This window comes from Ictidomys tridecemlineatus, chromosome 1 (genome assembly GCF_052094955.1).
Source record: "Ictidomys tridecemlineatus isolate mIctTri1 chromosome 1, mIctTri1.hap1, whole genome shotgun sequence".
NCBI classification, from domain to species: Eukaryota; Metazoa; Chordata; class Mammalia; order Rodentia; family Sciuridae; genus Ictidomys; species Ictidomys tridecemlineatus.
This window is the reverse complement of record NC_135477.1, coordinates 166,547,541-166,570,004: the sequence shown is the minus strand read 5'-3', so window position 1 is coordinate 166,570,004 and position 22,464 is coordinate 166,547,541. Positions and strand designations below refer to the sequence as shown.

The following is a 22,464-nucleotide window of genomic DNA, read 5'->3' as shown; positions in this document are numbered from 1 at the left end:
CTCCACAAGGGCAGAAAACTACTCTATTTTGTCTTAAGCTGTGCTCCTGTACCTGGTACAATCTAGTTCTTAGCAAGTGGCCACTTGATAATATTTAGATAGCATAAATGCCTCCAAACTAGCCTAAGAAAACATCATGGAAGGAAAAATCCATTTAAACCTAGACATTTGTAACATTACCTATCATAGTGAACATCCTCAATTACACATTCATTCACTCAAATGATATTAATAGTACAATGTGGCCAGGCTTGATGGCACATCCCTGTAATCCCAGCTGCTTGGGAGGCTGAGGCAGGAAGATCTTAAGTTCAAAGCCAGACTCAGCAATTTAGAAAGGCCCTAAGCAATTTAGCCAGTCCATCTCTAAATAAAATATAAAAAAGGCTGGGGATGTAGCTCAGTGATCTAGTGTCGCTGGATTCAATCCTCAGTACCCAAAACAAAACAAAACAGAATAGTACAATATGCCAAACTTATCTGAAGATACAGAAATATTTCAGATGAAGTATTTGCCTACCCTATTCAAAAACTAGGTCATAGTCCAGAAGGGGAGATAAAAGGTGTCAGTCCCAGCCTGGCACAGTGGGGCACACCCATAATCCCAGTAACAGAGACTGAGGAAGAAGTTTTGCAATTTTGAGGCCAGCCGGGGCAATTTAGCAAGACCCTGTCTCAAGAAATGAAAAGGGACATAGCTCAGTGGTAGAGCATCCCTGGGTTCAGTGCCCCCTGTTGACCTAAAAAAGTGTCAGCTGTCCCAAAGCAAAAGTACAAACAATGTCCCTGGGGATCATTTTCAGCTGGGAGAATTCTGATTAAACTCACAAGGTTCAGTGGGATATTAAGCAACCACTGAGAGACAACAGATCACAGACGTGTGGGAAAGTGACTGGAAATCATATTATATGCTTCTGTTTCAGTGACGTGAAACAGATAAACCACCTATTATCTGGGAGGTAAGAAAAACACTAGAGAGAGAAGACATTTGCTGGAAGGAAGTTCAAGGGCATTTTACATAGTGGTTTACATACTGCCTTCCTCCACTCACTTTCATAGTTCCAAGTAGGAACTTTAGTGGACATCCCACACACACCCCTACACCCCCGGGTAACTACCAACCCAACATTTTTATTCCCAGCATAAAAAGAACTTTATTATTATATTATTATACTTATTATATCTGAGTATAAAAATACATGTGTTCATTGTTAAAAATAAAAATCAGACAACTTGTAATAACCACTATTAATATATTAGTGTGCATCTATCTCTAATACATTGGATATATAGTGATATCTATCAGACATCAAGTATATATAGACTGGGAATTTAACCCAGGGGAGCTTTCCCACTAAGCTATATATCTCCAGCCCTTTTTATTTTTATTTTGAGACAGGGTCTTACTAAGTTATTGAGGCTGACCTCAAACTTAAGATCCTCCTTCCAAATTGCTGGGATTACAGACGTGTACCACCATGCTTAGCACACCAACTATTTTTTTAAACTCATTTTTTTTTATTGAATAGGCTGTGGGCACATCATTATGTCAATCAATATAAACTTAATATTTTCAGCGGCCCAGTCTATTCCATTATATGGAAGGACTCTAACATATTAACCATTCCCTACTAACGGACTTTAAGTCTGCTTTAAATGTTTTCTTATGATTAAAAAAAAATGCTGTGATGGACATGTTTGAATACGAATCTATATGTTTTTGCTTGCTTTCTCTCTTTCTGTCTCTGTCTCACTTTTTTTTTTTTTACTTCAGATACTACCAAATTACCCTCCAGATGATTTGTACCAATCCTATGCCCCTACAGTGATGGCCACGTCTCTCCCATGTCCTACCTACCACAAGACACTGATGGAGGATGGAGGGGGCTGGGGGAGGGGGAGCAGAGACACAGAGTGAAGTTGTCCTCGAAACAAATATAAGTTTGTTGTTGTTGTTGTTTGGTACCAGGGATTGAACACCAGGGCACTTAACCATGGAGCCACATCCCCAGCCCTTTTTATTTTTTATTTTAAGACAGGGTCTCACTAAGTTGCTTAGGGCCTCGCTAAATTGCTGAGGCTGGCTTTGATCTTGTGATCCTCCTGCCTCAGGCTCCCAAGCCACTGGGATTACAGGTGTGCACCACTCAAATCTGTTTTAAGTTTTGAATATTTTCTGAAATATTCTGTAGCACGTCAATGCTGTAGAATGTTAATAGGTGGAAAAAAAAAAGAAAAAATAGGTGGAAAAGGACATACTATTTATTATCCAAATAAGGAAACTCATAAGGGTAAAATGAGGTGTTATTCATAATTATTCTACAATGCCAGCTGTAAATTGAAATCATCCTGTGTAAACAGGGACACGTGACATCGTGACATCCTATTTTTAGATGTTCTGAGAAAACAGTTCTAGGGTCAAACAAGGCTGGGAAAGATTGATATTAACAAAATCAAACAGGTTTCCTGCTGTAGGAATTCTCCGAGCCATGAACACACTTTTATGGACCAGACAGGGTTCTCCAAAAGAGTAGGGCATGAAGACTCTGATGAAAGAGCTGACAGCCTTACACTTCAGGAAATGCAGCCCTGATGACACCTGAAGTCCCACTCCTCCATGCTAGGTAACAGAGATCAGGTTCCCCAGATGACTTCTAGACCAGGACCCACTGCGAACCCTCCATACCCAAGCACTTCACCAGTTAGTACATAAAGGCTTTGTAGGCACAGCCTCCCAAAGGCCAATTTCAAATCATTTCTGTTAGAGTATATGATGTGCAGGAACACCCTTTGATGTGTGTGTGTGTGTGTGTGTGTGTGTGTGTGTGTGTGTGTGTGTGTGCACATCTGTATCTAACAACCTTAAAGATTGTTGTCCCCATTTTATAGCCAAGATAAAAAAAAAATACAGATATTCCTTAAGTGACCTGTCCGTGGTCCCACAGCTGGTTTTTCAACAAGGACTCTAAGTAGGGCCCTTGGTGTCCAGCACCAAGACCCCCCAGCCAGGCACAGTCACCCTAACTCTTGTGTTCAGTTAATATGTGTATTGCAAAGCCCAATGCCACCCTGATTGTTCCCTTCTGCTTTCAAACTGCAGGTACCACCCAAGTGCCTTGTCTGCTCTTCTGGGCCTTCAATGGGCTTCTACTGGTGGTGGACACCACTGGAAGACCCAACTTTATCTCCCGCTACCGAATTCAGGTTGGCAAGAACGAACCGGTAAGAGTTGCTGTGACTTCTCTTGGTCAAAGCCCAGAAAGCCAGTCTCAGAATTCTTACTGCCGGCCCAGAGGGGCCAGTGTGAGCAAAGAAGTCATTGGCAATTTAGATTAGGAGTCCCTCAATTTAGATTCAGAGAGGAAAATAATTTGCCCTGAATCTCAGAGTCACTCAGCCAGGGGTCAGTGTACACCAGTGTTCTTGTCTCCTGATTCCCAGGCCTGGCTCTGTACCTGGGGTGCTGCCCTTCAATCCTACAGTTGGCATTTTAGGGACAGAAGTCATCATCTCAGGGGGCTGGGGACATAGCTCAGTTGGTAGAGTGCTTGCATCACTTTCACAAAGACCTGGGTTCAATCCCTAGCACCACCACCAAAAAAAAAAAAAAAAGTAATCATCTCAGCCTGGTACTAGGCCATGCCAGGGATGTTGGATGGCTCCTCTTTGTCATGGGAACCTAGACAAGGAGAGCAGGGTGCTGCTGCCACTGGGTAGTGAGACTGACAGCCACCAAGACAAGCAATAATCTCACCTTAACAGAGGAGTATGGACTCTGAGTGCAGAGATGGCAGTTGTATTGTTGTTGTGTTTGGGTACTAGGGAGTCTACCCATGCCTTATTACATGCTAGTCAGGCACTCTATTACTGAAATACATCCCTAGCCCTTTTTATTTTATTCTGAGATGGGGGCCTCACTAAGTTGCCCAGGCTGGCCTTGAACTTGCGATCCTTCTGCCTTAGCCTCCTGAGTAGCTGGGATTACAGTGGTGGACCACAGAACCCAGGCTTGAGATAGTTGCATTTTCAGCCGGTCCTCCTTCCTAATTATTCAATTGAACCAATGGTGCAAGTTACTTGGGAAAATCTATGATGAACAAAAGCCCAGATCCTGCTTAGGCACCAGGAAGGGAGTCCCACCACTCCAGGGGCCTGGCTGGCCTGCTTGGTGCTCTGACAAGCTCCACAAACCTTCTCTGGTTCTGAAAAGCCTGGTTCTGAAACTCAGATTCTTTCTTCAGCTCCACCCTAAATACATTCTGGCTACTTTCCTTGCCAAAACAACAATCATCTTTTGATCATGTGGCTAGATGACTGGGTGAATCACCCAGCTCTCAGGGCATTTTGACCCGGCCTAGCACTTCAGAAAGGCGGAACAGGTAAACTGTGCTCTTGACTCAGCCCTTCAGAATGCCCCCTTCCTGAAAGGGAGCTGCTGGCCTGGCACACACTGCCCTTCTCTTGAGATGACAACCACCAGCCAGCCGGGAAGACTTCCTCCAGGTCCAGCCTGGCAGGACGTGAGCCCAGAGAGTCAAAGCCTGATATTCATCTTTCATTGATGGATCTCTCTCTCTCTCTCTCTCTTTTTTTTTTTTTTTGGACCAGGGATTGAACCCAGGGGTGCTTAACCGCTGAGCCATGTCCCCAGCCCTTTATTTTGAAAGAAGTTCTTGCTGAGTTGCTTAGGCCTCACTAAGTTGCTGAGGTTGACTTTGAACTTGCGATCTTCCTGCCTCAGCCTCCCAAGTCCCTGGGTGTACAGGCGTGGGCCACAGCTCCCAGCATGATGGCTCTCTTTAGCAGCCACCACTGGCTAAATTCTTACATCTTTGAGGCCAAGAACTATAATTAGCATCACTATTCAGATGAGGAAATGGAGGCTCTAAAATGTTCCATAGGTAGAACCATGATTCAGACTTGGGCTTTCTGATTCCAGGACTCATGCTCTTAACTACCAGTCAAGCCAGGCACCATGGCACACACCTGTAATTCCAGTGGCTTGGGAAGCTGAGACAGGAGGATTGCGAGTTCAAAGCTAGCCTCAGCCATGGCGAGGCACTAAGCAACTCAGTGAGTGCCTCTCAATGAGACCCTGAGAAATAAAATACAAAATAGGGCTGGGATATGGCTCAGTGGTCGAGTGTCCCTGAGTTCCATCCCCAGTACCAAACAACAACAACAAATCAGCTCAAGAACATCACCAACCTCTGTACAACCTGACAGTCTGCAATGAGGAGATAGTAGGGAGGTTCCATTGCATTTTGCAGAGGCTAAGATTCAGAAAGGTGCAGGGACTTGCTGAAGATCAGTCTGCGACTAGGACACAGAGCCAGGGCCCATCCCAGCTGACTCCAAATTCAGTGCTCCTGTACTGTGTGCAGCCCAGGTGGGTACATAGGTAGGAAGGAACCTCCCAGGGCCATTTAGTCTTTGGCTTTCTCCAAAAAGGACTGACCCCAGGAGAAATTATCAGAAGCAGATCCTCAAATGGGGGCCAAATGCTACCTGGCACTCACACAGTCCATCCCTGTCTAGCTACTGTCCCACTCCCCTGGATGCCTGGGGCACACCTGCAAGCTCGAATCACCAGCACCTCCCCAACTAACCTCTCTCCCTGGGGTTGGCCTTGCTCCCTGCTTCACTCAGAGAACTAAAGCACAAGAGAGCTTCGCAGACACCTCATGGGCCTCCTGGCAACAGTGTCTGTGTCCTCCGCCTGCCCACCTGGTTCTGCAGGTGAATTCTTCCTGTTCTGACCTGCAGTTTCTTGCACTCTGTGTGCAGCACCTATCACCTCTGGTCTGCATCAGGAAAGTGCCTTAGCAATTTCAGCAATTCTCACCGTTTTTTTTTGGGCAGGGGGAGGGGTCCCAGGAATTGAACCCAGGGGTGCTTAATCTGTGAGCCATATCCCCAGCCCCCTTTTAAAAAATATTTTATTTTGAGACAGGGACACCCTAAGTTACTCAGAGCTTCACTAAGTTTTGCTGAGGCTGGCTTTGAACTCACAATCTCCTGCCTCAGCCTCCCAAGCCACTGGGATTACAGATGTGCGCCACCACACCCAGTCACCTTTCTCTCTCTCTTTTTTTTTGGGGGGGGGTACTGGGGATTGAATCCAAACCACTGAGCCATATCCCCAGCCCTTATTGTATTTTATTTAGAGACTGGGTCTCATTGAGTTGCCTTGTGCCTCAATAAGTTGCTGAGGCTGGCTTTGATCCTTTTTCCTCAGCTTCCTAAGCCGCTGGGATCCCAGGCGTGTGCCACCACACCTGGCTCATCTCTCTTTTTTTGTATTCTCTCTCTCTCTCTCTACCCCACCACAACCCCAGATTATTCCTCTCTGTATTATAAATAGGCTATAATTTTTTCATTTTCCCATGATAAAAAAGAAAGCAATCCTTGACCCTGCCTCCCCCAAATCACTAGCACCGTAGCCAGTTCCCAATCATCCCCGTCCAACTTTTTCCCCAAAATTTTGTTATAATGAAAAAAAATCAAACACAGACACAAAAATGTTGAAAAGTTCTTACAATCATCACTCATTTACATACATTCAGATTCATCAATTGTAAACATTTTAGAATTTCTGCTTTATGTATAAATATATACACATGTGTAATATTTTACCTAAATGTTTGAAGGTAAGCTCAGGACATTGTAAGACTTCATCCCTAAGTCCTTCAGCCTGTGTCTCCTAGGAATAATCACAAAAGCATCAGCTCAGCCTCTCCAGAAACATTCTTCCAATAGGTGGTCTCCCCCAAACAGAGTTCCACCAGAAGTCCTTTCTGCAAGGTCACCAATGATCCAGGCTCAGGCTTGTGTCATTAAGTCCCCAAATGCATTGCCACAGTTGTGCATTCCCTTGTCCTTGGCTTCAAGGACACCCCACTCTCAGGCGCACCGCTTATCTCCTTCAGAGTCACGCCTTCTGGTTCCTTCTCCCCAACCTCTTAAAGATGACTGCCCCAGGGCTCTGGTCTGGATCCTCTTTATCTTCATTCCCTCTTTATCTCTTCAGTGTTATGACCTTAAACACCACCTGTACATTGAAGGTCCTACAGAACTCTCTCTTGAATTCCAGGCTCAAATACCCTGCGGCCTCCTCGCTCTTCTCCAGCCACACAGGCCAGGAATATGGCTGTCCTAGACCTTCTTACCAGCCTGGCCTTCGCTTGAAGGCATTTTCCCTACGTGTCTGTTTGGCCGGGTCCCTTCTCTTTTGTGTGTCTACATCTTACCATGTCAGTGAGGCCTACCCTGCCGGGTCTATTCAGAGTGAACAGATGCCTCGCCCCTGACCTGGGGCTCCTGCTGCTCTCCTTCTCTCCTTTAAACTTCCTTATCACTAAAACACTTATCACCCAATATATATATATATATATATTTTGATATTTGCAAAGCCTGTCTTCCCTACCAGAATATAAATCCATTAAGCCAGGAATTTTTGTTGTGTTTAATGATTTTCATCACCTAGAACACTAAATGCTAGCTACATAGTAAACACTAAGTACCAGTTATATGCATGGATGGACAAACAGACAAGATTGGCACCTTCCTCTCGGTCAAGATTTCCAGAAGACATTCATGGCCTCATCTTACATGTGATCTCAAATGAGGCTGGCCAGGCCTGGCCTCATTATGGGACAGAAATAAAACATGAGTGAATTTTGAGATCAAAGGGGGATGTAAGCTGTGCACAGTGGGCCCACATGAAAAAGCTTGGGCAGGCCTCCCTCCTGACAGCCCATCACCACCACCAGGAGGTAGTCAAGAGGCTAGAAGAGCAACCCTGCCTTGTTTTCCCTGTCTGTCCTGGGCCTAGTTCAGTGAGGCTGGACACACAAGGAGGCAGATAACTCGGGTCTCTGCATCCTTCACTAACAAGGTTCTCCCACTTAGGGGATTTGGCACCTTCTCCAAGTATGCTGGTGGCTCCCCAGGTTGCCTGCCAGGAAGACATGATGCTTGGCCTGAGATGGAGAGGACAGTGGTGTTATCTGCAGAACCAGGAAGGGAGAAGCAGTCTTGGGCAGCCTGAACACTGCGTGGGGCAGTCTCCAAGGGAGTGGTGTTACTCATCCACCCGACAGCCAGGGCCTTCCTGCTGCGATGTCCCTAGTCCCAGGGCTGGGGGTCAGGCAGGAGCTTCCAGCTATGCCCAGACATCACCCCAAATTTATCTGAGTTACAGGCTCCTGTGAGCAGGTCACAGTGGAGCCACTTTTCCAAACGGGGAAGACCTACTTCTCACACTTCCTTCCCTCAACAGGTAGACCCCACGAAACTCCGCCAGGCTGTGCGCACAGTTCTTTTCAACCAGTTCGTGATCACTCCCCCCATGGCAGTCTTCTTCTTTCCCCTCTTCAAGTGGCGGGGAGACCCCTGCGGCCGGGAGCTGCCAACCTTCCACTTGTTCCTTCTGGAGCTGACCATCTTCACCCTAATTGAGGAAGTCTTGTTCTACTATTCGCACCGGTGAGCAGGGGCTCTGCCTGAGCACAGCTCACCCCCACCCTACCTGTGGCTCTGCACTGAAGCTTCTGTTGGTGTGGGACCAACACCCTCTGATCTCAAGTCTCCTGCTAGTGGGTGGCAGGGAGACAAGAACTTTTCCCATAACTTTCCCCATAAGCGACTGAGGAATGTCCAGCCAAGAAAGAGCTTTTCCATTTGTATGGGGGGTGGGCGGTCTCCCATTCATTTCCTTATTGAATCCTTTCTGGGCAGCACCCTTATTTCACAGCTAATTCGAATGTGAGAGAGACCCAAGTAACCCATTCCCCGAGCACACAGCCTAAGGAGTGGGGTCAGACCTAGAGGAGTGCAATCAGTGTTTTCCACTTGACTCCACAGATGTCACCCCTAGTCCCTACCATTGACTTCTGATGGTAGGGAGGGAGAAAGGAGAATTGGCAGATTATTAAGTACTAATTGTTTTCCCAGGCTCCTTCACCACCCAACATTCTACAAGAGAATTCATAAGAAACACCACGAGTGGACAGCCCCCATTGGGGTGACCTCTCTCTATGCCCACCCTATAGAGCACGTGGTGAGTACAGCCCTGGGATCTCCAGAGAAGAGTGGTGGTCCCAACCATCTTCTCTAAGGGCTCCTGCAGAGAATCAGACCACATAAGGCCTTTCTTCTTCCAATTAATTAGTTGCCATTTATTGTCAACCTGCCCTCTGCCAGACTATATTAGGAGCCTCCCAAGCTGAATCTCTTAATTTGTCCAACAACCACTGTAATCCTGATTTTGCTGATAAGGAAGCTGGGGCTCAAATAATTAATAACATGTCCCAAGGTACAAAGGTGAGTGTCTCCAACAAAACAAGGTCCTGATACTTCCATCTTCTCCAGATCTGAGTCAAGCAAGTCTTCTCCTGGTACCACCTTGGGGCAAAGTGGACACCCACCTGGGTCCCCTCCCTCTCCTAGGCCTGCATCCAATCATCCTTCCTCTTCCAGGCCTCTAACATGCTGCCAGTGATCGCAGGCCCCTTTGTGATGGGCTCCCATTTGTCCTCCATCACGGTGTGGTTTTCCTTGGCCCTCATCATCACCACCATCTCCCACTGTGGCTACCACCTACCCTTCCTGCCTTCGCCTGAATTCCATGACTACCACCATCTCAAGTAAGGCCCTCCTCCCCACAGGGGTCCTTGACCAACAACCACCACCCACACTCTTCAAGCCTCTCAGCACACTGTGTGAGTGCTAGTGACATTGGGCTCTTCTGTCGCTGGGAATTTAACCTTTATTTAGAGACTTTTGAGTCTCTAATGTAGTTATGGACAGTCTTCAGAAAAATGTGTGTGTGCAGGAAAATCTTGCATGCATTTCCAGGGAAGTTGTGTTTTCTGAAAGCCCCCAGGATTTTTTCAAGTGTGGTCTCTGTACTTCCTAGAGTCACATGAAATATTTGTTTAAAATGTGAGCTCTTGGGTTCCACTCTGTATCTCAAATCAAAATATTTGCAGGAGCACAGCCTAGAAACCTGCATTTTAACATGTGGCAAGAGGTTTTGAAGCAGATGGCCCCTGGACCATATCTGAGCAAGCATAGTCCTGTCAGGTTCTTAAGCACATGTGCATCAGAATCACATGGTGAGGTTTCCAAGGGAAGACTCCAAGCTGGGTGTGGTGGCACATGCCTGTCATCCCAGTTATTCTGGAGGGGGAGGCAGGAGAACTGCAAGTTCAAGGCCAGCCTCAGCAACTTACCAAAATCTTGTCTCAAAAAAAGGGGGCAGGGAGATGGGGATGCAGCTCCAGATTTTGCAGGTCTGGAGTGGCCCCTTATATATGCTCATAGGATCTCCCCAGGTTGTTCTAATGGATGTGGTCAGGATGGTGGTGATAGGTGTGGATAGGAGGCCAGCATGAAGGACAGAGAGGTCCACAAATGGTCCTCCGTCCAGCACTGCAGTACCCTCCTCTCCTCTAGGTTCAACCAATGCTATGGCGTATTGGGGGTGCTGGACCACCTCCATGGGACCGACACCATGTTTAAGCAGACCAAGGCCTATGAGAGGCACATCCTGCTGCTGGGCTTCACCCCACTCTCGGAGAGCATCCCCGACTCCCCAAAGAAGATGGAGTGAAAGGGCCCTTGCCAGTCCTATCCCAAGAGTGGGATTCCAAGACACCGAGGCCTCATGATTGCACCTAACAACTTGCCTCCTTCAGCCACACACTCTAATGACGGCACCATTAGGGCAGAGGAGAGGCTGGCTTCCTAGAAAAGCAGGGCCAAGGATAGGGCCAGGGCTTCCCCCAAACTTCTGCCCTTGTCCTTTCATGGGACCAGGAGTTAGCTTAAGGAAAAGGAAAAAAAGGTTCCCCAGACTGGAGGCCAGTCAGAGGAGGAAACCGCTTTAAGAGGGCTCTGGCCAGGCCCTCTGGTCCTCTGCTGTGGGATGGAGGAAGGTCATCCCCTCCCCACTGTCTTGTGGCCTAGGTAAGATGCAGAGAATGATGGAGAGGGCAGTAAGACTAAGGCAATTTGGGCCCCAGGGAGAGCTCTTTCTGGTGTCAAGGAGTGGGGGAATCAGATATCACTTTGCTTCTTCCTACCCCAAAAGGCTTTTCCATATCTTAGTCAGGCCAGGGCCAGTTGTCCCTGGCAAATAGTTACAGGTCTGTTTTTCACATGCCACATGCCAGTCCCAATTCCGCCCACTCCCATCACACACACAGAGGTTCCATTTCAACTCTGCCTCACTGCACATAAACACCCACAGGTGCTCCTCCCTGATCAACTGATAACAAGGAAGCACAGGCTACACCCATGAGGACTGCTGAGCTGGGTGCCCTTCACCTAGAAGGATCAGGGTCACAACCCTTTGGGGATACCTGAGGCCTCTAATTAACTTACATGAACCAAAACCAGAGGTGAGAACCCTTCTTTCCCCCAAGAGGAGTCCAGAAAAAAATGGCCAAAGGGCAAAACTCTTTTTCTCTGAAATGGTTAACCAGTTTTCTTAACAGGGTTTATTTGACTGGGTTTTAGCAGATACATTTTTCAAATGAAATCTAACCAGGACCCTTTTTATCTGAAACAAAGCAACAGGGCTATCTGGGTTTGAAACAATCACCTACCTCCCTTACCTCCTCTTAGGAGCAACATGCTCTTGAACCTTGTGGCTCCCAACAATTCAGACTACTCTTTGAAAGGCCACCATTACTACCATTATCATCTACCCCCACCCTCCTGGGGATTGAACCCAGGGGTGCTCTACCACTAAGCTACATCCCCAGCCCCTTTTATTTTTCTATTTTGAAAATAGAAAATATTGCCCAGACTGACCTTGACCTGTTGAGACTCTTACCATCAACCTAGAGTCATTGAGATTATAGAGGCATGTGCCACCACATCTAGTTAATTTACTAAATTCTTATATGTGTACTTATGCCTATTACTGACTTTCAGTTCTTTTGGGCCAAGAAAACCACCTACTGTGACCAGGTGAGATGGTGCACACAGCTGTAATCCTGTGACCAAGGCAGGAGGATCACCAGTTCAAAGCCAGCCTGGACAACTTAGCATGACCCTGCCTCAAAAAGTACAAGGGCTGGGGACAGAGCTCAGTGGTAAAGGTACCTCTGGGTTCAATCCTTAGTACCAGGAAAAAGTATATATATATGGAAAATAATCTACTGTGGTTTTACAAAAACCTTAACATAGCTGGTACAGACCTGTAGACCTAGCTACCTGGGAGCTGAGGCAGGAGGGGCCAGTTTGGGGCCAGCCTCTTTGCAACAGTGAGCCCCCATCTCTTTGAGACAAGGAAGATCACACAGGGCCAAGCCTCCAAGCAAAACTACCCCAAACTACTTCCTTCTGAGCACCAGGACCGCAGAGGACTTGCCCAGTAGGCCAAGTCAACACTAAGCAGGCAGCACCTTCCCTGGCCTTCCAAGCCCCACCTGCCCCCTCTGGCCTTGATGGGCCCAGTCCTGTCTAGTGTATCCAACTGTTACATTCTCCCACTGCTGGCCTGCACCCACCTACAAGCAAGCATCTGGAAACAAGTCCCTCAGTACACTTGAGAGGATGGGGGATGAGGAGACTATATGAGAATTGCTTTAGATTTCAAGGTGCTGTACAAAAGGCATAAAAGGACAAGAGGCTGTTATTGTTCTAGCTGCCATTGTTTGGCACCTGCACTTATCCTTTTCTCAAATAGAATGGCCCTGAGGTTGGTAAATAAGACTGGGGGGAAAAAGAAAAAAGCCTTGAAGTCCCAGCAGAAAATGTGAAGAAAAAGCATTTTAAATAAACTTGCTTCCATTTATTCCTGATACTTTTTTTTTCCTCCTATAAGACTTGTTCTAATGTTCATGATCATGACATTTGGGAGCTAAGACAGTGCAATCAGTAGCCTCTTTGATGACCATTCCTGACAGGAATGTGTGGAAGTGATGTTGAACTAATACATCTCCCTTTCCCAAAGTTCCAATCCACAGAACCCTGGCTACTTCTAAGCTTCCTTTGGCCAGTAGAGGTCCTGGGTAGTACTGAAGTTAAGTGCCCATCAAAGACTAGTGGGGATGTGGCTCAAGCGGTAGCACGCTCGCCTGGCATGCGTGCGACCTGGGTTCGATCCTCAGCACCACATACCAACAAAGATGTTGTGTCCACCGAGAACTAAAAAAAATAAATATTAAAAATTCTCTCTCTCCTCTCTTAAAAAAAAAAAATCAACTCTAGAAGACCATTTGCTAGGGACTGCACCATGTCTGGGAGACAGAAAATGGTCAGACGACCACGTGAGGCTATGACTCACTTTTGGTTTTTCTCTGTAGAGTGGGGCTCACTGTTCCATCCCCATCTCAGGGATCCCTGTACGACACAGGTTCCATAAGGTGTGATTACTGAACTGTTACTTCTTCACTCTCATAAGAGTCTCTTCAGGGAGGGGCTGTGCCAACACTCTACAAGGGACACTAACTTTTCTTCTTGGCTATCTTCGATTACAAGACCAGGCCCAGGCAGTGGATGGAGCCCAAGTGCCACCAAATAGGCTCCCACTCACATCTGGCAGTCTATGTCCCCCAACTCTCACTTAAGACACGGATTTAAAGCTGGTTAAAAAAAAAAAAAAAAAGGCTCTAAAGACCATTGAGGAAGCCACCTCGATGCACTGGCAGCCCAATGGAGGCCCTGCCTTCAGCAGACTCCCCCAAAGTCCACTGATAATGCCCTTGCAGGTGCCACTCAGATGCAGAGCAAGTTTCCTCTGGCTCTGGGGAACCCTAACTGGGCTCTATCTCACACCCAATAGCAGCACCCCAGATGGGAGACAAGCCAGTATTTTGCCTTTTCAAATTTTTATTTTTATACATTTTTTGTATTAAAAAGAAAAGCATAATTACCACAAATTACAAAGGACTAAAGCAGGACTAGAATAATGAATGAATCACTTCAGCCTGGAAAGCAGATACTCTCAATAATATTAATGTTATAATACAAGCTCATTCAAGTATTTTACATTTTTTTTGTCCTTTTAAATGTGATATCCTAGCACATGGTAAAGATAATGTACTACGAGCGTAAGGTGGAACCTTCTTCGCAAAGCCAGATGACAAGTTTTCCTCTCCAGTGAGAATCGGGCTGTAAGTTCTTAAGTTCTCTGCCTCTGCCATCAACATGGCTGAAGGAGAGGGTGGGGCTGGGGAGAATCCAGGAACCCTTCCACACAAGAGGTACTTTGAGGTTCCCATTTGGGAGGGTGCCAGATGATCCAGACCACTCTACCCAGGCTTTTGGCAAAACACCCCTAGCTCTCCTAAAGGCTAGTCTTCTTGCTTCCTCTACCCCACTTCCAGAGCCTCCTGAGCAGCTTACTTTCTTTTGTAAATCAATCATCAGAAAGGGGGGGGGGGGAAGAGCTACAATGAAACAAAAACATTTAACTTTGACATGGGGGCTCAGTGCCTCTTGCTGTCGTTCTGAGCCCTAGGGGTCCAGGCTGAGGCAGGACTGGGTAGCCTTCTCTACTGATAGTGCATGTGTCTCAGGTTCTGGAGAGGGCACAAGAAAAACCTGTCCCTCCTCAGGGCTTAGGCACACACAGACCTTCTGTTTGACACCTACAGGTCATTCTGGCGTGGACCAACCTTAGAAGGGCAGAGAATAAACAGGGGGTTGGGGCAGGCTGTTGCTTTGTGTCTCAGGTCTTAAGATTCCCATGGGAAGGTGGTGGATGTGAAGTGGCTAGTCCTGATGGCCCCTGCCACTCATACTTGTCACAGATACATCGGTCCTAAATTCAAGTGTCTTCAGAAAGTGAAGATGTAAACTACTCTTTGCAACATTAACTCCTAACATGTTACAAAAAAAAAAAAAAAAAAAAGAAAGAAAGAAAATAGCCCCTCACCCCTCCTCAGCCTATGTTGAGATGAAGTTCTCACCTACTCACCCCAAAGGTGCTTCCTCCTTCAGGGATATCTGAGAGGATCAGGGAGAGGATGGCAGCCCCTGGCCTGGGAGTAACTAGATGAGAACAGCCTTTTCCCACCTCCAAGGCTTCCTTGTGTCCCCAAACCCAGCAAGGGTCAAACACTGAGGTTTTTGTGGTGCTGGATACAATACAGGGCTGAGTGACCCAAAGGAAAAAAAGGGGGAAAGGGAGAGAGAAGGGGGTCAGGAGTCCAGTGTCTGGGACAATGTGGGGCAGGTACACCAGACTGGTTAGGGAGAAGCCTCAGATCCCATTGTCATAGCAGAGACCAGACATTCATCCTTGGTTCAAGACGACTGGGTCACAGGAAGTGAGATGGGCTTCCCACATTCTAAGCACTGGGATGACAGAGGTGAGGGGGCACACAAACTAAAAGCAATGAGGTACCCAAAGACAGAGGGCAAGCGAGCCCCTGTCAGCCTGGGATACTGTCTCCTATTCCCAACCTTTGGGCCAACAGAGAAACCTGTTGAAAAGGAGGGTCAAAGAAGTTTCAGTAATTGAGCAACAAGACAGCAAACTTCTCCGTGTTGCCCAGTTCCCATTGGGGGTGAACATGCAGTCATGCCCGTACTTGACACACATCCCAGTCTGTGCGGGTCAGTCGGTCACCCTCCCTAGCTTCTGACGACAGTAGACTCCAGCCATTCCATTGTCATTCACAGCCCAACTCAAGCAGTCAGTGGCTGGAGAAGAGAAGTTAGGTATACTCTATGTCCACATATACCTTCCTGCCACAGGGCTTCACCAACTGGCAGGATTCCCCCCAGCCCCCAATTCCTCCTCATCCCTCGTTCCCAGGCGGGGTCTCGTTCCCAGTTGGGGTTGATCAGAGAGAGGGTGGGCAGAGATGGCTTGCAGAGGGGGGGATGCAAGATGGGGAGACCCCACCAGACCCTCGGAAAAGAATGGCACCTTTCTCCACCTTTCACGAGACATAAAGCTTCCTTGAGGTCTCGGTGATCTTTCAGGACAATGTGAGAAACATATCCAAGCCTCAGCTACCAGGTGTTCCCCTTTCCCCTCTGGCATGGGGAAGACGCTCGGGCTGAGGACAAGTGTGTTCCAGATCCAGGCCAACTCTGTTTTCCAACAGTTTGAAGCAAACTTGGCCTTGGGATTCCAAGGGTAGGATGAAGGGTGTCACGGCAGGACGGGGCCTGGCGTGAGGCGACAGCAAGCAGAGCAAGGACACGAAAGTGGCAGCAGTGTACAGACACAGGACGTCAGCTTCAACGATGCAACAGCAGGGATATTTTGGGCACGGCTCTGACAGCCGCCCCCAACTCTCTTGCCTCCAGGCGGGAGGCACTGTACATGCAACTCAGTCCAGAGAAAGATCCAGCCAGTCCAAGCCCAGGCACATCCAGAGAAGGTGGGAGCTCTTCAGGTTGACTCCACCGAGGAAAACAGGCATTTGGGTATTATTTCAGATTCCCGCTCCACAATAAGGCAACTTTTAAAAAAATATTATTTCCAAGAACAAAACAAACAAAAAAAATTTCCAAGGAGAGGGGAAAGACATCACTTTCTATGGATTAGGTGGGGGTTTTCTGATTTTTTTCTTTTCTTTTTTTTGTTTTTTTCTTTTTTTGTTAATGGTCTATTTTGTCTTTTTTTTTTTTTTCTTTTTTCCGTTTTTCCAAGGATGGAAAGGTCAGAGAAAAATAAAATAAATCATCTTTCAATAGTCTTTTCTGGTATGAGCAGCGTCTCTCTGGGCTGGGGAGTAAGGGGTGTGGGGAAAGGGGAGTGGGAGAGGCTGAAACCTCCCCCAACCCCCACTTTTAGATCCTTTGGTTTCCTTCTCCCAGAAGATGGCAGAAGGGCATGGTAGGGACAGCAGGGAGAGAACATGGTGACGGCAAACCCCACATAGTCAGGGGCTAGTGCTCCTGGGGCCCAGGCGCTGTCAGAGCCTTCCACGGGACAGTGCTGGGCAATAGGGCCCACAGGGCCTTCTGGTGGGCTGCATAGTTGGCTTGGGGGGGGAGCAAGAAGAGGCTGTGGGTGGGGACCCGGGTTGCGGCATATCAGCCGAGGGCAGGGCTGAAGAGTGATTTTGGTAATCCAGACAAACTATCAATAATTTAAAACTTGATATATATATATATGTATATATATATAAAAAAATCTCCCCCCTTTCCCTCCCCCCTTAGAAGAAGCTGGGATGGAAGAGTCATGGAGAGAGGAGGAGAAGGGAGTTACGTGGAGGCTCTGCCCAGGGTACCTCTAATAGCCCAAATGGTGTACACACTGCTACTCAGCACAGAGGCCTGCTCTATTAATTCCAGGCCAGTCCCTTCTTTGTCCCCTCTCCTGGGACTGGGCACCCCCATGGACCCTCGACCACCCCACCCCTTCCCCACTCTAATCCCCAGGGCTAAAGGGCTTTTCACTTTCCCAAAGTCTGTGTATCCGAGTGCTGGCTTGTCCATTTGGCATCTTCCCGGATGGGCTGGCCAGTAGGTGGTGTAGGGGGTTGGTTAATCATGGTGGCAGGCCTGCTGGAAGACTGGGAGGGGCACCGCTTCCTGCCCTCACCACTGCCACCTCCTGCTACCACTGGGTGTCGCTTGTGGTTGCCCTCCTCACCCATGGGGGGCTGCAACAGAGCAGAAAGTCACAGGTAATTAGGGGATTACTATCCACTTCTTACCAGGGCTGCCTAGAGATTTACCTCCAAATGTAGACAATGGATTTGACCTTAAAAATGAATACCAGATATTAAGCATTTCTCTATGACACAGACCATGTATTTAATGCATATTCTCCTGTGGGGCCCTCATCTTTCTTTGATGATCTGATTTTACATATGTGGAAAATGAGACACAGGAAAGTAATTTACCCAGGATCCCATAGCTGTTTAAATGGAAAACACAAAATCTAGGTCCATCTCTCCCAAAGACCAGACTTTCATCCACATCCATATTGCTTGGGAGCTGCAGAAGGATGATATATGGAATGTGGCATGCAGTATATTAGATGCCTCAGCTCAGAAGGCCTAGATGCTTCTGGAGGTCACCTCACTCCCTTCCAGGCACCTCCACAGACCACTGAATGAAATGTCAAGACTATAAATCACCATAACAAAGATCCTGTGACCTTAAGAACATTATCTTCCCTTTGGGATACCAAAATTAAACCTCTGTTCCACCTTCGGGGTTTACCAATCAATTATATAAGGACCCTCTGCAATTGTACACCCCTCCCGGCAAGGATAGAATATATTAGGAGGCTTGGGAAATATTTTTCTATACCCCTGGATAGTCACAATCCTCAGTGTACCCATCTGTGGGTATGTGATAATAATAAGCCCTTCCTACTTCACCACTAAAGTGTCCAATGAGGTCAATAAGAATCATCTAGCATAGTACTTGAGAATAACCACTCAGTGGCAGTTTTATTTATTTATTTACTTTTTTGTGCCAGGGATAGAACACATCCCTATTTTGTATTTTATTTAGAGACAGGGTCTCACTGAGTTGCTTAGTACCTCATCATTGCTAAGGCTGGCTTTGAATTCACATGCACCACTGCGTCCGGCTCAGTGGCAGTTTTAAAATAATAAGTGTGAGGGCTATTATTACCATTTTCTTATTACCTGACGTTTTGCTAAAAGGTTTGATGTGACTAAGATGATTACCAGTTGTGCAGTGGTGCATGTGTATAATCCCAGGGAAGGCTGAGGCAGGAGGATCACAAGTTAAAGCCAGCCTCAGCAACCTAGTGGCCAGACCCTGTCTCTAAATAAAAAATATAAAAAAAGGATGGGGATATGATTCAGTGGTTAAATGCCCCTGGGTTCAATTCAGGGTACAAAAACAAAAAAACCACCAGAAATTTTTACTACATTATGGACTTATTTGGTTAAAGATCTTTTTATGTCCTTTTCTTTTTTGGTGCTGGGTCCTTGCACATGTTAAGCACACACATTACCACTGAGCTACACCCCAGCCACTATACACTTTGAAGCAGAGTCTTTCACTCATTTCCGGAGTCCCTGAAGCTCCTAGCACAGAGACATTTGCTGAATCAGTTAAACAAGTAATTCCAGCCATGGCAGTAAACTCACCACTAGATGTCACTGTAGAGACATCACTCCAGAAGATGGAGGAGGACTAGACATTTTATTGATTTTTATTTTGGTATTGGGGATTGAATTCAGGGAGCTCTACAACTGAGCTATGCCCCCAACCTCTTTCAAAATTCTTTAATTTGGAGGAGGCAGGGTGTCACTAAGACACCCAGGCTGGTCTTGAATTTGCAATCCTCCTGCCTCAGCTTCCTGCGTCTCTGGGACTACAGGCATGCGTTACTATGCTAGATATTAATTTATAAACTTCTGGAGTTAAATACATTTATTGTAGCTAGCTAATCAAGATAAAAATTAGTGGGAAACTTGACACGGCAGCAGGAAGGGCTGTTAGATACAAGGGAGAGAGTATCATGACAGCCTAGCAACACAGACCCAGAAAAGAAATCTGTAGCAAATGCCATTCTAACTTGCAGATGCTGTTTATCCTCACCCTCCCATTCATAGATGAAGAAACTAAGAAGGAAACCCAAACTGGGAGAGGAAGGAAGGCCAGGGAAAGTGTCCTTGGGGCTAGTGGCACTGTAGGGACCAGAATCCAGGTATCTTGATTCCTGAACACTAGGATCAGAGGGGAGACTTTTGCTTACATCTACTCGGAAGTCTTCTAGACGTCGAAATTTGCCGAGGTATTCTTGCAGTTTGGGGTCAATGTCCAAATTTTTGGCTTTGGAATATTTCAAGAAGGCCCAGAACTTTTCCAGCCCATAGAGTTGACCTGTAGAGAAAGGGAGAAAGAGAGGGGTAGAAAGGGCTTGGACCGCTGGGGAGAATGTAGAGACAAGGGGCACATATAGAGAGAGGTTTGTGTGAAGCCCGGGTGGAACTAGGGAAGACAGGAAGAAAACCTAGGTGACCAGGGTGCACAGAAATTCAACTCTGCCTCTTACCAGCTTCATAGTCCTTCACGGTTTCCTCCTGAAAATCCTTGAATATATCCAACCGGAACTTCTTTTCTAGGCCATAACTGTAGTATCGAAAAAGGCACTCTAAACCATATCTGTGGGAGGACAAGTCAGTGAACTCAGGGCACAGTGTCCTCATCTGTAAGAGGGGGAAATGTGCCTGCATAGCAAAGGAACTATATGAAACAGTTTAAAAAATGTGTTCTTCTGTACTGAAAAAATGGCAAATACGCTTTACGAAGGCTGACATTTAGTGGTAGTCTAAGTGGGTCCAGTATTAAATGTTCGCACCTTGTGGGGAGTCAGGAAAACTCTCTGTATCCCTCAATGCCCACATCCATTTGTTCCCACCTATTCTTTTACAGAATTTCTGCCTGTTCCTGTTTCTGAGAAATTTTACTTCTGGAAACACATGCCAAGGAAATGGCCCAAAGTCAGACTTAAGATTTTACAAAAGTATTAAACTGTTTGTATCGATATTATTAAACAAAATGTACATGTCTAGAAATACAGAAACATTAAGAAAAAATCATGGTAAATCCATAATGAGATATAAGTTGTCAAAAATTAAAAGTACAAATGTACATCAAGTAAAAAGGACATTTTTCAAAGGACATGAATAGAATGACCCCATTTTTATAGATAAATATGTAAACTATACATCTACACATGCATGCAAAAGTCTGAAGGAGCACAAAGTTAAAAATATTAATATTGGTTGTCTATGGAAATTGGATTTTCAAGTGATCTTTTTCTTTAAAAAAAATTTTTTTAGTTGTCAATGATACGTGGTGCCGAGAATCGAACTCCACTGCCTTACACATGCTAGTCAAGATACACTGAGCTATAACCCCAGCCCAAGTGATTTTTCTTATCTGTATTTTCTTTCTATAAAAGGTATTTAACAACTTCTTGAGAAGGAAAAGTTATATATTTTAACATGGAAAAATGTTCATGCTTATAAATGCTAAAAATAAGAAAAATACATTCACAGGACTTGTTTCTTTTTGAGGTACTTGGGGGGTTGAACACAGGGGTATTCTACTACTCATTGAGCTATACCCCCAGCCCTTTTTTCAACTTTTTTTTGAGACAGTCTCACTAAATTGCCCAGATGGGACTCAAACTTGTGGTCTTCCTGTCTCAGCCTCCTGGGTAGCTAGGATTACTGGTGCCCAACTCACAGGATGATCTAGATGACAGCACATTAACACTTGCTGTCTCTGGAGCAAAGGATGTTTCTTCCACTTCCTCAAACATTCAAATTGCTTACACAGAGAATGTTTTACTTTGGAAATCAGAGGAGGAGGAAACGAATAAAAGAGATTTTCTAAAAGCAAAGTGTTATAAGCAACCTATATTACCTATTAATAGGATATGAGCTAAACAAAACAAGACCAGTTATAATAAAAATTTATTTATGTTCAGTTATAAAATGATCCTCCAAGATAATGCACTAAATAAAGAAAAAAGGGCAATGTGTACTAGACATAAGGGTGGTAAGGGTGGTGTACGTCTATAACCCCAGTGACTCAGGAGAATCAAATTTGATGCCAACTGGGGCAACTCAACAAGACCCTGAATCAAAATAAAACAAAAGGCCGGGGATGTACTTCAGTGGCAGAGCACTTGCTTATTTGCATGTCTGAGGCCCTAAATTCAATTCCCAGCATGCAGGGAGAAAAAGGTCCAAAAAAAATACCATATAAAATGTAAGTCATCTCTGGTATAGACTGAGAGCGGATGGTGATGTGGCAGAGGAAACAGAGAACTACTTGCTTACACAGGTGTAAACTATTTTTACAAAGGACCTATAAACATTGTAACAATACAGGTTACTGTGAGGAAAAAAACTAGATGGCAAGAACCAGGGATAAGAAGTCTTTTTACTACAAAATAAAAACTCTTGAGAAATTTGAACCATGTGAATATATTTCCCATTTAAAGTAACAGGCACACATGCAAAAGATTTCCAACCACAGTTCTAAAAGCAGTCACTGGGGACCCTTTATTAGCCCTCAAGTGCCAGCCAGAACCCCCCCCCCCCCCCCGCCAACCTCACTTACCTGTAGCCTTCTTTGGCATCCTCCAGAGCCAGCTGCTTGAACTCTTCATACATCTTTTTGTTGAAGTGATCTCGGAGGAAGAAGGACCAGAAGCGGAAGAGAGTGTTCATCTCCTGAGACTGGCCAATGCCCAAGCGCTTCCGCTCTACAGGGGGGAAAAAAGGAAAGGCATGTGTCAGGCTGTCCTTGCTTAGGATGCTGGGATTTAAGAACAAGTCCTTACTCCTATGCCTCCCAATTTCCTTACCCATCATCTGCCACTTCAGTCATTCAGTAAATGTTTACTAAGCATTTACTACTCTCTATGAGTCCCTGCTGCCGGGTACTGGGCTGAGGCCCATCTGAAGCAGGTGGCACCAGCTTCTGGATCAGGCCCTCACTCCAGTCCTTCATTTCAACCTGTCCCTTTCAAGCGCAGGT

The 22,464-nt window shown here is 46.2% G+C and overlaps 2 protein-coding genes across 6 annotated transcripts in view; one reads left to right on the top strand and one right to left on the bottom strand.

Annotated features, from left to right (window-relative positions):
- The window catches only part of Faxdc2 (fatty acid hydroxylase domain containing 2), a 49,248-nt gene that overhangs the window by 21,477 nt on the left and 5,307 nt on the right, over nucleotides 1–22,464 (top strand). Inside the window, exons 5-9 of one of the 3 annotated variants that reach the window (XM_040273088.2) lie at nucleotides 3,101–3,222; nucleotides 8,381–8,487; nucleotides 8,956–9,061; nucleotides 9,481–9,647; nucleotides 10,459–12,808. In XM_040273088.2, coding sequence (XP_040129022.1) covers nucleotides 3,101–3,222; nucleotides 8,381–8,487; nucleotides 8,956–9,061; nucleotides 9,481–9,647; nucleotides 10,459–10,615 — 659 coding nt within the window. In that variant the 3' untranslated portion in view covers nucleotides 10,616–12,808. Of the gene's footprint in view, nucleotides 1–3,100; nucleotides 3,223–8,281; nucleotides 8,488–8,955; nucleotides 9,062–9,480; nucleotides 9,648–10,458; nucleotides 12,809–22,464 lie in introns of those variants that run through there. The other 2 variants (XM_013358682.4, XM_078051474.1) reach the window with 2 other exon arrangements.
- The window catches only part of Larp1 (La ribonucleoprotein 1, translational regulator), an 85,444-nt gene continuing 76,807 nt past the window's right edge, over nucleotides 13,828–22,464 (bottom strand). For all 3 annotated transcript variants that reach the window (XM_021726490.3, XM_078051454.1, XM_078051448.1), the window contains exons 16-19: nucleotides 22,045–22,189; nucleotides 19,964–20,073; nucleotides 19,664–19,791; nucleotides 13,828–17,582 (exon numbers count right to left, since the gene is read on the bottom strand). In XM_021726490.3, coding sequence (XP_021582165.1) covers nucleotides 17,373–17,582; nucleotides 19,664–19,791; nucleotides 19,964–20,073; nucleotides 22,045–22,189 — 593 coding nt within the window. In that variant the 3' untranslated portion in view covers nucleotides 13,828–17,372. The remainder of the gene's footprint in view (nucleotides 17,583–19,663; nucleotides 19,792–19,963; nucleotides 20,074–22,044; nucleotides 22,190–22,464) is intronic.